At 43.2% G+C, this 14,731-nt stretch overlaps 1 protein-coding gene across 4 annotated transcripts in view; it reads right to left on the bottom strand.

The window, feature by feature from the left end:
* The window catches only part of LOC126473600 (zinc transporter 9), a 214,667-nt gene that overhangs the window by 191,050 nt on the left and 8,886 nt on the right, over positions 1–14,731 (bottom strand). For 3 of the 4 annotated variants that reach the window (XM_050100755.1, XM_050100756.1, XM_050100757.1), the window contains 2 exons: positions 7,199–7,388; positions 6,983–7,065 (listed from right to left, as the gene is read on the bottom strand). In XM_050100755.1, the coding sequence (XP_049956712.1) occupies positions 6,983–7,065; positions 7,199–7,388 (273 nt within the window). Of the gene's footprint in view, positions 1–6,982; positions 7,066–7,193; positions 7,389–14,731 lie in introns of those variants that run through there. The other variant, XM_050100758.1, reaches the window with a different exon arrangement.

Here is a 14,731-nt window from a genome sequence, read left to right as displayed (position 1 = left end):
AACAGAAAGTGCTTTCCCACAAGAAACAGTCCTGCAGCAACATCTGAATGTTAACAGCATCCGGCCCTGGGGCAGAGGATTGGGATTCAATGAGAGAATGAACTAGCTCCCTCACAGTAAAAGCAGCATTGTCGCACTCACAATTCTGAGAAGAAAAGGATATGGCTCAAGCCTTCTCCAATTGTTTCCAATGGAGGAAGGCAGTGTGATAGTTGGAAGAGATCGAAATTTCCGCAAAATGGCGGGCCAAGGTGTTGGAGATACCAATAGGCTCCACGATGACATCTGCAACTGTCAGGCCACAAATTGGGGAATGGATCTTGGTCTCAGAGGGCAGTCAGAGGATGGCCAACACGACAGAGGAGGGAGTGGAACTGTTAAAAGAACTGGTGAATGAAATCCAGCTAGCTCTTTTGCTATCCCAAAGAACGCGAAGACACTGTTTATTACGAATGCAGTTTGCCATCATAGGATGACAGCTAAAAACGCAGAGAGCACGTCTCCGTGCGCGAATTGCGTCACAGCATTCCTTACTCTACCAAGAGACTAGGACAAAGCGTGGTAAAGAGGAAGTGCAGGGAATGGAATGTTATGCAGCAGTAAGAATAATGTTTGTAAGGTCCATCTGGTCATCACAACTGGGGAAATCGTGTTCGTCAAAGGTCGCCAGGGAGGAGTAAAGTCACCAGTTGGCCTTAGTAATCTGGGTGTGCACGCAGGTGGGGTAGGAGTCGGCAAACGATAGCACGCGAGAAATGGTCGCTCAACTACGTGCCAGAAAGAACGGACCAGTAATGGGCAAGCTGGGCAGGCAGAAGGATAAGTAGAAACCGAAAAAGGTATGCAAAGAGTCGGAAAGGGATGTGGGTGCTCCTGTGTTAAGGCAGATGAGGTTAAGTTGATTAAGAAGGTCAACCAAGAGGGCACCTCTCTGACAGGTGCTGGGAGAACACCGAAGTTGATGGTGCACATTAAAGTCACCGAGCAGCAGAAACAGGTGAGGGGTAGCTGCCCAAGAAGCTGGAGGAAGCCTGCCCTGTTGACATCGAATGGCTGAGGGATGTAAATGGTACAATGGCGAAAGGTCAAGTGAGGAGGGAAAAGGCAAACTGCAACAGCTTGAAGATGGTTAGTCAGGAACTATGAATGTTATCCCATATGAGCAGCATGACACTCCCCTCTCCCCCCCCCCACCCCCCCACAAGATGGAATGCCGACCTCAGGGGGAAGGTCAAAATGAACCAGGAAGAAATGTGAAAGCTCAAAGCAGATGTAAGGATGCAATTTCGTTTCCTGAAGGCAGTGTACAAGGGGACACAGCAATTCTAAAAGCAGCCGTAAACCCTCTTTGTTGCATTGAAGGACACGAACATTCCGTTGGAGGAGAGCCGTGATGAGGAAAAAAAGAAGGGGCGTCACATCGACGGCTGCCGAGTGCCAGCCTGTGAAGATTCGCTGCTACAGGGCACAGAGGCAGGAGGATCCAGCTCCATGAGGTCCACGGAAGCATCAGCTTTTTTGTGCTGTCGATCTGTGGAGTCTGACACAGAAAAACAGTTGGTGGTGCTACCAGTGTCGCCAGCTGGGCGAAAGTATCAAGTGGCGACACCGTCAAAGAGGATCTTCGAGTCAGCGAAGAAGAAGACCATATGCCTTTGTTGACTTCTTCGAGCCTTTCCAGTTAGCAGAAGAAGACTCGTGTGTTGGTTGGCTGGAGGGACATAAAAAGTCTTCACAGGAGTGCTCCTTCTGTCCTTTCATGCCTGCTAGCTGTGTAGCTGGTGACTTCGACCTTTGAGGTCAGAGTTTGATGGCTTGTTGCACAGCTGGACAAGGAGACGGCGATGCTACCTTGACGCTGGATGATTTCACAACTTCAGAGGTGAATTTGAGGTTGCATGTATGCGTGACATGTGCTTCATGGTGCGAGATGCAGCACGAACAGAACTGTAAGTGCCAGACGGTAGAACGCAGGGTTTGCAAATAGCCAACAACTTTCGAGCAACCGAGTAAGGCACTTTTTCCTTTACCTGGATCTCCTGGACAGCCCACTTGTCAAGATACACGGGACAATCTTGAAAGGTGGCGACACGGTCACCATTGCAGTTGATACAGTGGGGAAAAGGAGGCGGACAATCGTCGTCCTGAGCATCCGTACCACAGCTTACACATTTGACTGGCTGTCGACGAGACGTTCTAGTGTGGTTGAAACGATGACACTGGTAGCAGCTCATTGGGTTCACAATGTACGGTCCGACTGTGATAATTTCATAGCCTGCTTTGATATTGGACAAACGCACCATTCTATCAAAGAAGAAAAAGAATGCGTGTGGGCACTACGAAGGAATCTACCTTTTTCCATCAACCAATGGATGGCAATGACATCCTGATCAGAGAGGTATGATTGGATTTCATCAAGCAGCCTAGAGTAAAAAAACATGATGGGAAGAATTCCAAGTTCTATAGGCCTGAACACGGACAGGATAGCTGTGGAGAAGCGAGGCGGCACGTAGTAGTTGTGCTTGAGAACCAGAAGTAGTCTCCAAATGCAATGTGCCATTCCATAAATGAGAGCAGAATTTCGCAGAGCTGGCAATTGCATCAGCACCTTTCTGAATAATAAACAGATTATTGTTGCGAAGGACTGACTGTCTTCAGTGTGTGAAATCACGAGCAATCATGGTGCAGCTGGAAGGGTCTTTGAATCGTTAGTAACATTCCATTTATGTCTCATATATGTTGATTGTTGAGGACGATTGGCTCAATGCAAGAAAATCCCGCGAGAAAATTCCCCATGATTGCCAATGTGTGCCCCTTCCAACTAGGGGGCCCTTCACAAGGGGCGCACCCACCTTAGGTGACTGTTCGCACCTCAGATCACACCTCCCGAACACCTGACAGGGGGGCCAATCAGCAATTTGGGAAGGAAATCACCCCCCTCTCTGGGCCTGGCTTCTACTAGGGGTTACATGCAAATCCTACCTGTCGACCCAGGGCTGGGAATTATGCATTACCCAGCCACCTGTCACATGTCAGAGATGTGGGCCAGCCTTCAGGAGCGCACAGGAAGGAAGACAGGGAAGAGGAACCTCAAACACCAAAGCAGAGGAAGGATAGCAGAAGGTGATCATAGAAAGGAAAACAAACGCAAAACAGTGGTGACACTGTTCTTGTGTCAGCAATGGACAATGCAGAACATTGCCAATAACACCCCAGGGGATAAAGAGTAGCAAGAAGACAGACATGCAGCACGGAAGGAAAAAGATGCTGCAAAGGCTGGGGCCCCACAGTAGCCAAGCATGAGCTCGCCAAAGAGTGGCAAGCCCCCTGCAGGGACGAAGCCAAGGTGGTGAAGGGTTTACACCCACCAGGAAAGTTGCATGTAGCATGAAGTTAAGCTGCCAAAACAAGAGCCGAAAGTGAACTCCAAGAGGTAACAGAGAAAAGGGATGCATCCCATTCTGGCAATCATAGGAGCCATCAAAGAAGGAGGCATACGATGGATGGTCATGCATGGCAGATAAATGGCATGCATATCTGCTGAGGAGAAAGTCACAGCAGTATGACAGCAGTAGTTTCGCAGCTTCTGCATACAGACTCTCAAGCAGGCTAGTGTAAAGGTACCAGTGGCCAAACAGATGCCACAATGGTGGATAGTATTGAGATGATGGCATAAACAAAGCATCCATAGTCTACTTTCAAACGGATAAGGGACTAGTGGTTCAACACGCTCCCCAGGAAATACCACTGAGGACACAGGACATTGTGGGACCGCGCACAGCAGACTGCCAGGTAAGACATGTGGGAGGACCAAGAAACTTTTGTATCGAGCAAGGGCCCCAGGAAGTTTGTAGTTTCAAAAAACGGAAGAGCCACAGACCCAAAATGTAAAGATGTTGGAAGAAACCAATTGTGGCAGCAGAGATTCATACAAGCAGTTTTGTCAGGGGAAAATGAAAGACATTGTCGATGCTCCACGGGTAAAGATGATCGAGAAATGGCTGAAGATGCTGCTCAATAAGACAGGTCCATGGGGAACTACAATAGATGGCAAAATCGACAACAAGAAAGGAGGCGGAGAAGTTCAGCAGGAGACAGGCCATTATAGGGTTAATGGTGATAGTAAAGAAGACAATGCTCAGGACGGAGTCCTGAGAAGCACTGTTTATCTGTACGAATCTGTCCAACAATGCAGAACCCATATGGACCTTGAAAACTCAGTCTTTTAAAAATTCCTGAAGCAAACTTGGCACGACCACGGAAGCCCCACACCTTTTTCAATAATAAATGGATTTACCGTAGTGAAGGACTAACAATCTTCAGTACACGAACCGTGACGAACCGTGGTGCAGCTGGGAGGGTCTTCGATCATTAGCCTATCCTGTTTACATTTCATAGTTCTTGACTGTGAAGATGATTGACTCATTGTGAGAAAATCCCATGTGATTGCCAGTGTCTCTGATGGCACACTCCTTCCAACTGGGGGCATCCTTCAGAAGGGGGCACACCTGCCTTAGGTGATTATTCACACTTCAGGTCACACCTCCCAAACACTTTACAGAGGGACCAATTGGCAATTTGGGAAGGTAGCAGCTCAGGCAATCACGCCTCTCTAGGCCTGGCCTGTGCCAGGGGGTACATACAAACCCTATCTGTCAACCCGGGGCAGGAATTATGCGTTGAGAGAAGTGGAGCAGTAGCTAGAAGGAAGGTGTTTCTCCTTACTGGCTTAGGTACACGTATGACAGTGGCTTCATGCCAGCATCTGGGAAACATGCCCTCTGCTGAGATGCAATTCTATGTATTAAGCAGAAAGTGCTTGCCTGCAAGGGGAAGGTGCTGCAACATCTGAATGTTAACAGCGTCTGGCCCTGGGACAGAGGATCAGGATGAACCGAGAGCATGAACTAGCTCCCTCATAGCAAAGGCTGCACTGTAGGACTCATAATATTAAGAAGAGAAGGGTATCACCCGGGCCACTTCTGCCAATTTCTGATGGAGGAAGGCAGGGCGACAGTGGGAGGAGCTTGGAATTTCCACAAAGTGGCTGCCCAAGATGGTGGAGATACAAGTAGGGTCTACACTGACACTGTCTGCTAGTCAGGTCGGTAGCTGAGGAATAGATCTTGGTCCCAGAGAGCGATCAGAGGTTGGCCCGCATGACAGAAGAAGTAGCAGAACTGCTAAAAGAACAAGTGAATGAAATCCAGCTCTCTCTTTTGTTATTCCAAAGAACGCACCAACACTGTGCATGCAACTGTTCATAATGAATGCAGTTTGTCATCATAGGATGTCAGTTAAAAACGCAGAGAGAACGTCTCTGTGCATGTATTGCATTTGGTATATTCTAAATGCTCTGAAGGAATCTTGTATTTTCTGCTTTGCTTTGAGCAACTACAATTACTACAGAACATTGTTTTTTTTTTTAATTTTTATTTACTAAGAAACAATGTTCTTAAATGTTGCTTTCCCATGTAACAAGATTAAACTCAGTTTGCTAGTATTGCCAGCAAGAAATACGAACGAAAGTCTTCAACTTGCATTTTCGAAACAAGTTTTAAAATTCAGTCCAAAAGTAGTATGTGTTTCACTGTAAAGACTAAAATATTAAGCATTGGCTTTTTCTGCAACAATGTCATAGATTCTATTAGCAGTGTAAAATGACTGTAGCAATGTTAATCCTCAGCCTTCCTTGCTGATGCACAAGATAATTTTTTAAGTCCAGACATGTGATAGTGACAGACATGAACTGACTGTAAAAGGTAACGACATACTGAAAGCAAGACAAATTTAAAAACAAAAGAAAACAGTTGAATAGGAAAGGAAAGGAAGGTGATTTGTAGAAAATGAAGCTGTTAGAAATTTATTTCTATATTCCAACCATTGTTCTGATGTATGTACACAGAAAATGTGCAGCCTAACAAATATAACACACAATAATGAAGTTAATGAAAACAGCAGGATTTATTTGTACTTGTATGTATTGGGACGATGTTAAGGGGGAACACAAAATATGAGAAACACCATATCTCTTGTCAATCGTGCAACTGTGCAGAAAATAGATACTATTTGAAAATCCTGAACAGTGACTATCCACCTATATTTTTCTCCCCAACAACTCCAGAGAACATAGAATGACCACTAACAAGCAGTTTAATAAACTATATCAGGTGGGATAAGGATAGAGCAAGAAATTGGCCAAGTATTTCTAAAGGAACCATACGACTACTCATTTTAAGCGATCTATGGTAACCATGTGTTGCCTACATTTGGACCACTTGATAGAAACAAACTGTGCTTGCTGCTCCTGAGTCCAAGTCCAGTGTTTTATCCACTCAACCATCTTGCTCAATTCCAAATTAGTAATTTCTCATACACACAATTAGATTCCTACCTAGCTTACAACTCTTTATTACATTTTTCATTCAGTTTATATTTTTGATTAATGAACTGAGAAATTAGCCAAGGTACTATTCTCTTAACTCATCTGTAATGCTATAGATAAGAGAAAGTTTATAATATATAATATTTTATCAAAATATACACAAACCAAATATTTCTGCACCATTTCCACTGGTTCTGAATAGGCCATAATTCAAGTGTGTTCTGTTCTGTGTGTAAGATGTTTGGAAAATTATCAATGAACTGAGGAATTTAAAGACAAATTTACAGCGATCAACTTCACTTTTTATCTTTTGCTGAATTACTACATTCCCAATCAATGTTCATCATGTATATAATCTATGTAGATAGAATTTGGAAGTAACATAACATATATTGTACTGTCAGACATTGTCCATAACTTTACACTAGAAATTCCACTGCTATTGATTTCATACGCATGCATTTTCAGTTCTCATCCATTCAGAAATGCTCACACACAATGTGTACTCTCTCAAAACAGGAAATTCCTCATAAAATCCTTATTTTACAAATCATGTTTCACGAGCCTATCCTACAGACAAATAATTCATATACTTACTTTGCTGATATCTTTTCCTTTCATTTTCTCGGATCATAAGTTCATGTAGAAGTTGTTCCTTTGATCCCCAAACTTCCAGTGCTCTGTCAATAGAGTATTGAAATATAACTGGTAACGATTTACAGATGACTAGTAAAATTTGAACATCATACTTTTATTTCTAATAAGACAAAAACTGAGAAAGAAAGAATTACAATAAAGCATGAAATACCTTACTTTGCCTCTACATCTTTCCTCCAATAAACAGTAATTGGAGGTTCATTCTCATATGGTGATCTCCGTTTTGTCTTTCGCAGACCCTCAAGATCGGATGGTTTCAAAAGGAAATCTGCCATTGCTCTGACAGGCGTTATGAAGTTCCGTTCTACTGACGTTGCAGTAACATCTACACGCTGTCGTTTCTTCACTGTAAATGAAACAGGTGCAACATTGTTTTAAAATCATAGCCCTAAACCATATTCAACCTTTTAATCAACTATGTATTTATTTACACACAAAATATCACCCTAGCTACAATAATTTTACATAGGTCATTCCATGTCAATTAAGACATTAACTGTCATACTCAGCATCTCAGATATTGATGAAACCTGGCTTATTTCTTCACCTTACCCAAATTAAATTTCAGCAATTTACCTGACTTCACTTTCATTTTATGGCACTTCAAAGTTTTGAAGTTTTGGTTTTTAACATCGCAAGGGCACAAAGTTTTTCTAATATTCTGAAAATAAATTATAGTTTTTTGTTTATCATCCAGAATATAAAAAATTTGGTGGTGTTATTCCCAACAGCATAAGGATTGTAGGTAAAATGACCTAATACTTTTTCAGTAGCACACAAAGGCAGGAAACATTAGGATAAACCAGAGCATCCATTACCATCTGGTAAGCTTTGACCAATGGTATCATAAAAATCCCCCAGATGCAACAAAAACATGATTTCAAGATGGCACCAATAACCTTAGACCTTTGAGTGGCACAAGAATTATAACCACCAGGTACAAACTCGTACAAATTCTTTGAAATAAATATTGTGGGAAAGTGGGAGTTTTGGGTAGGGACAAGCTAAAGTCTAACAGAACTCCAAAATCACATGAACAGGTAGATCAGGGATGTTGTAATTTAACACATACAAGAAACAAAAGTTTAAAAAGTCTATAATTATTTAACATACAAAATGTTACATGGTTAGCCTTACAAAATTATTTTATTTACATTGTGTTTTAACTTGTTTTGTTATATAAGAAATACAGTTAAATAACATTTAACTTCCATAAAAAAACTAACTTGATGTGAATCATAATGACTGTAAAGTACAACTTCGTCTGTTTTCGAAGCATGCAGAAATTTAGAGATTTTTATAATTTCTCAGGTCTTTTCTCTCCTAAATTATTTCTTAATTTTGACCAAAGAAGTCTGTAGATGAAGCAGATTCTCTCATTGAGTAAAGTGCTAACAGCGCAAGAAATGTCATTCTTCACAAAAGTAACAAATCCTGTTGGTAAGTTTTCTTTTTTCCCCCTGCTTTCAGCTCCATTGCTGTTCACCAACTGTTTGGAAGGAACTATATTACAACTGCATGAGAAAACACTGTGGCAGAAAAAATAACCAGAATCAGCAATCCTAAAAGGCATAATATACGCAATCTAGTGTGGATGCATCTCTATGAGCCAATTTTCCACACTTTCTTTTTGTTCTGTAATGAATCTTCTCCATCCGAATCTCAGGTGTAATATATTAGCAAGATAGTGAAAGGAATTTACTGCTTGTTCCCTACAGTTCCTTTTTCATTACATTCTGATTCTGTCTAGAAGATCTATCCATAGTTTGACAGCTTCTGCAATGTTTGTGCTGTCTGCTCAAAGGAGGTTCAGGATTTGACAAACCTCCGACAGCTGTCAGAGAAGAAGAGTTCCATCTTCATAAATTACAATGTTATCCAAGATTTTGCTTATGTTATCAGGGACTTCTTCAGGGTGCTCTGTTACAAATTATACATTTTTAGAATAAAGGAATTGCAAGAATAAGTTAATGTTTTCAATAATTTAATTATAAGAATTTAAACTAAATAGTTTAACTACTGTCAATACCAATAAATCCCAAAAAATAAAAATAAATAAAAATAAAATGCATAAAAATCCTATTTAATCTTCTGGCTCGGTTTTCTTTTTTGAAAATATCCACATTTCTCTTAACCCCGAGTAAAATACACAAAATTCAACAATGACAGGAACCTAATATAGCATAAAAATCAATACAGAAATCGCAACAATGCAGGAAAAGTATGCAGTATGGTGTGCGTCTCTCTTACTGATGAAGGTTGTGGTTGAAAGATATATATAAATGTCTTAATTGTGCCTGTCTGCAACTTAACGTGTCTTCTTTACAGTAAGTAGCAATCTTGTCTTTTCCTACATTGTTGATATTCCTACTAGGGTCTCCATTGTTTGATTAATAAAGAAATAGCAAAATTGCACTATGCACCTTGCGAAAAATCAGGAGAACTAAATAAATGCCGAGTCAACAACTATAAAGCATGGCTTTGCCATTTGCTATGATGAGGTCTGCCAATGTGCAAGTTTTCCTTTTTTTGGGGGGGCATATGACGACGTTGTATTGTACCACACTAACAGGAGCCACTCAGACTAGTATCTAGTATTGGGCTGTGCGATGCCAGTTCTTAATCAGTTAAACACCCTCTGTGTCAGAAACAGTAGACAATTCCCTGTAGCCAGTTGTTCTTTAGGCTTTATTAGCACATGGTTAATATAGTTTTGCCACAAATTTCCTTGCCAAATTTCAGATGGCTCGTTTAAAGGGTCGGTCATTCATATAAAACTTTGCCAAGAATTCTGTTGCCCTATAACAAACAAAGGCTCAGCTGCAACTTATCCTGTGTCTAGAGTCATGATGACATTGGGGAAAGTTCGTTGAACAGGTGATGGTTTTAGGCAGCCAGGCACTATGTGAACTATCTCATGAATTGCCAACGGCGACTGTTCGTCAGATGTGAGGGTATCACCAGGAGTGCACCCCGAGGAAGTGTTATCGGTCCACTTTTATTGTCTCTCTCTCTCTCTCTCTCTCTCTCTCTCTCTCTTACCTATGTCTGCTTGTGTGTGTGTGTGTGTGTGTGTGTGTGTGTGTGTGTGTGTGTGTGTGTGTGTGTACACCTGTCCCTTTTTCTCCCCTAAGGTAAGTCTTTCTGCTCCCGGGATTGGAATGACTCCTTACCCTCTCCCTTAAAACCCACATCCTTTCGTCTTCCCTCTCCTTCCCTCTTTCCTGATGAAGCAACCGTGGGTTGTGAAAGCTTGAATTTTTTTTTTTGTGTGTGTGTGTGTGTGTGTGTGTCTGTGTCTATCAACATACCAACGCTTTCATTTGGTAAGTTACAGCATCTTATATATATGTTGTTGTTGTTGTGGTCTTCAGTCCAGGGACTGGTTTGATGCAGCTCTCCATGCTACTCTATCCTGTGCAAGCTTTTTCATCTCCCAGTACCTACTGCAACCTACATCCTTCTGAATCTGCTTAGTGTAGTATATATATAAAAACAAAGATGAGGTGACTTACCGAACAAAAGCGCTGGCAGGTCGATAGACACACAAACAAACACAAACATACACACAAAATTCAAGCTTTCGCAACAAATTGTTGCCTCATCAGGAAAGAGGGAAGGAGAGGGGAAGACGAAAGGAAGTGGGTTTTAAGGGAGAGGGTAAGGAGTCATTCCAATCCCGGGAGTGGAAAGACTTACCTTAGGGGGAAAAAAGGACAGTGTGCGAGTGTATACCTGTCCTTTTTTCCCCCTAAGGTAAGTCTTTCCGCTCCTGGGATTGGAATGACTCCTTACCCTCTCCCTTAAAACCCACTTCCTTTCGTCTTCCCCTCTCCTTCCCTCTTTCCTGATGAGGCAACAGTTTGTTGCGAAAGCTTGAATTTTGTGTGTATGTTTGTGTGTCTATCGACCTGCCAGCGCTTTTGTTCGGTAAGTCACCTCATCTTTGTTTTTTTATATATACTCCTTTTTACCGTTATCTACTATACAATTTTATCCCGCCTATATATACTCAATAATACGTAACCCACTTCCAAAACATAACCAAAAAATTTTCTTCCCGCTTTCAACACTACCGCTGCTATAAAATCCACCGTTTCTAATTCACAAACAGTACCTTTCACCTATTAAACAACCATTTCGGCTAGTTCTAATAACTTTCACTTTATTTCCATTTCCGTTTTTCTCACATCACTGATAATTTTTAGCCGCTTCCCACAGGTTTTAACGTCATTATTTCTTCGTCAGACAATTGTTAGCCTCATTTTCATAATCCGCCACCACAAAACCACTCCTTTTAATACATTTACATGCAGTTTTTTCGAAATTTTCCCGAATTTCTCCACCCTTTAACGTGTTTTGGCGGCAACACAACCACCTAACCTTTGTACACGTCGTTGTCTACCAACCCAAGTTACCACAGGATCAACATAGCCCAGCTTTAACCAACACTTTTTCACCTTTTTTCACACCAGATCTCCAGTTACTTTCTAGTTCACCTTTATCTCTTCCCATATACTTTTATTTTCATTTTCATTTCAGCCTGATGTTACACTTTCCACCTTCTACTACCATGTCACCCTCACAACACCCCCACAACGACCCCATTAAGTTTTATTTACATTCCCTCCGCAAAGATGCCTTCGCCCTAGCCAGATTACACTCCCATATTTTATTTTCTCAGGCTTGTCTGACATTTGGCATTACCCCCAAAGGCCTCACACTTAAAGTTCCCATCTCTGGCTGCAACCCTTCTTTCCATCAGTCCCTATACCAGTTCCAAACTGAACAATCCATTGCCCTCACCCACCTAATCCTTCACCTACACATCAACTCAGCCAATGAACACACCCGTCAACTCCTATCCTTAATAAAAGTCCTCAATCTTTCCCCTCCCAATCCACACCAGCTGTTCAGAGCATCCTACTACAGGCCAACCGCAAATTAGAACCGCATGACACCCCCCACCTCAAAAAACTATCCAATCTCCTGGTTTCCCACCTCCGGAAAGACAACTCACTCACCCTTCACAACCTTTCCAGCAAACCTCAACCTCCTCTCATTGCACACAAACCCAGTCTCTCCCATCTACTCAATCTCCGACTTCCAGCTCCACTCCCTCCAAAACCTCAAAATTCCAATCAACACAACCTGGAACCACAACACCCTAATTCAGTAGTTAACCTTTCCTCCAAAACTCTCTCCCAATCCAAAACCTCTGTCCTATCCAAAGGCCTCACCTTCAGCCCCACTCCCAGATTCAACCAAACAGCCCTCGTAAAAAATTTACTGTCCTACACTCTTACTCTTTGCTGGAAATATCACTTTGCCATGAAGAAAAATGATCCTAATCCTACTCCTAATGATCCAACTTCCCAAGACACTATCCAAATTGAACCCTGCCTGGAACAGTTCCGTCCTCCATCACAGCGGGACCCACCTCCTCTTCCTCAAAATCACCCTCTCCAAACCTTCCAGGAATTTCTGACTTCCAGCCTTGCCTCTCAATCCTTCTTAAAAAACCTTAATCCTACTCCCAACATCACCACTGCTGAAGCCCAGGCTATCCATGATCTGAAGGCTGACCGATCCATCATCATTCTTCCGGCGGACAAGGGTTCCACTACCGTGGTACTTGATCGCTGGGAGTATGTGGTTGAAGGACTGCGTCAGCTTTGAGACAACAACACATACAAAGTCTGCCAAGGTAATCCCATTCCTGATGTCCAGGCGGAGCTTCAAAGAATCCTCAGAACCTTCGGCCCCCTACAGAACCTTTCACCTCACTCCATCAACCTCCTGACCCCATCGACACCCCACACCCTACCTTCTACCTTCTTTCTAAAATTCACAAACCCAATCATCCCGGCCGCCCCATTGTAGCTGGTTACCAAGCCCCCACAGAACGTATCTCTGCCTACATAGATCAACATCTTCAACCCATTACATGCAGTCTCCCATCCTTCATCAAACACACCAACCACTTTCTCGAACGCCTGGAATCCTTACCCAATCTGTTACCCCCAGAAACCATCCCTGTAACCACTGATGCCACTTCCTTATACACAAATATTCCGCACGTCCAGGGCCTCGCTGCGATGGAGCACTTCCTTTCACGCCGATCACCTGCCGCCCTACCTAAAACCTCCTTCCTCATTACCTTAGCCAGCTTCATCCTGACCCACAACTTCTTCACTTTTGAAGGCCAGACATACCAACAATTAAAGGGAACAGCCATGTGTACCAGGATGGCTCCCTCGTACGCCAACCTATTCATGGGTTGCTTAGAGGAAGCCTTGTTGGTTACCCAGGCCTGCCAACCCAAAGTTTGGTACAGATTTATTGATGACATCTTCATGATCTGGACACTCAGTGAAGAACCACCCCAGAATTTCCTCTCAAACCTCAACTCCTTTGGTTCCATCACATTCACCTGGTCCTACTCCAAATCCCACGCCACTTTCCTTGACGTTGACCTCCATCTATCCAATGGCCAGCTTCACACGTGCGTCCACATCAAACCCACCAACAAGCAACAGTACCTCCATTATGACAGCTGCCACCCATTCCACATCAAATGGTCCCTACCCTTCAGCCTAGGTCTTCGTGGCAAACGAATCTGCTCCAGTCCGGAATCCCTGAACCATTACACCAACAGCCTGATAACAGCTTTCGCATCCCACAACTACCCTCCCGACCTGGTACAGAAGCAAATAACCAGAGCCATTTCCTCATTTCCTCAAACCCAGAACCTCCCACAGAAGAACCACAAAAGTGCCCCACTTGTGACAGGATACTTTCCGGGACTGGATCAGACTGAATGTGGCTCTCCAGCAGGGATACGACTTCTTCAAATCCTGCCCTGAAATGAGATCCATCCTTCATGAAATCCTCCCCACTCCACCAAGAGTGTCTTTCCGCTGTCCACCTAACCTTCGTAACCTCTTAGTTCATCCCTATGAAATCCCCAAACGACCTTCCCCACCCTCTGGCTCCTACCCTTGTAACCGCACCCGGTGTAAAACCTGTCCCATGCCCCCTCCCATCACCACCACCTACTCCAGTCCTGTAACGCGGAAGAGCCATGTGTGAAAGCACCCACGTGATTTACCAACTGAACTGCCTACACTGTGACGCATTCTATGTGGGAATGACCAGCAACAAACTGCCCATTCGCATGAATGGACACAGGCAAACAGTGTTTGTTGGTAATGAGGATCACCCTGTGGCTAAACATGCCTTGGTGCACGGCCATCACATCTTGGCACAGTGTTACACCGTCCGGGTTATCTGGATACTTCCCACTAACACCAACCTATCTGAACTCTGGAGATGGGAACTTGCCCTTCAATATATCCTCTCTTCTTGTTATCCGCCAGGCCTCAATCTCCGCTAATTTCAATTTGCCGCTGCTCATACCTCACCTGTCTTTCAACAACATCTTTGCCTCTGTACTTCTGCCTCGACCTGCATTTCTGGATTCCAACCCTGCTTTCACATCAACCTTCATCTTTTCAGATTCCACCAATCCCTCACAAACATGGTACCGTAGAACACATCTTCATGGCCAAGGCACCTGAGAACCACCCCCGCTTCCCTCCACAAGATACTATTAGTGTGAAACCCTAACTACATACACCACATCTCCAAAATAGAAATTCTTGTCATTCCAGACACCACTCCTGTAAA

This window comes from Schistocerca serialis, chromosome 4, assembly GCF_023864345.2.
Source record: "Schistocerca serialis cubense isolate TAMUIC-IGC-003099 chromosome 4, iqSchSeri2.2, whole genome shotgun sequence".
Taxonomy (NCBI): domain Eukaryota; kingdom Metazoa; phylum Arthropoda; class Insecta; order Orthoptera; family Acrididae; genus Schistocerca; species Schistocerca serialis.
Note: the sequence above shows the minus strand (reverse complement) of the source record. Positions and strands in the feature narration are given on the sequence as shown.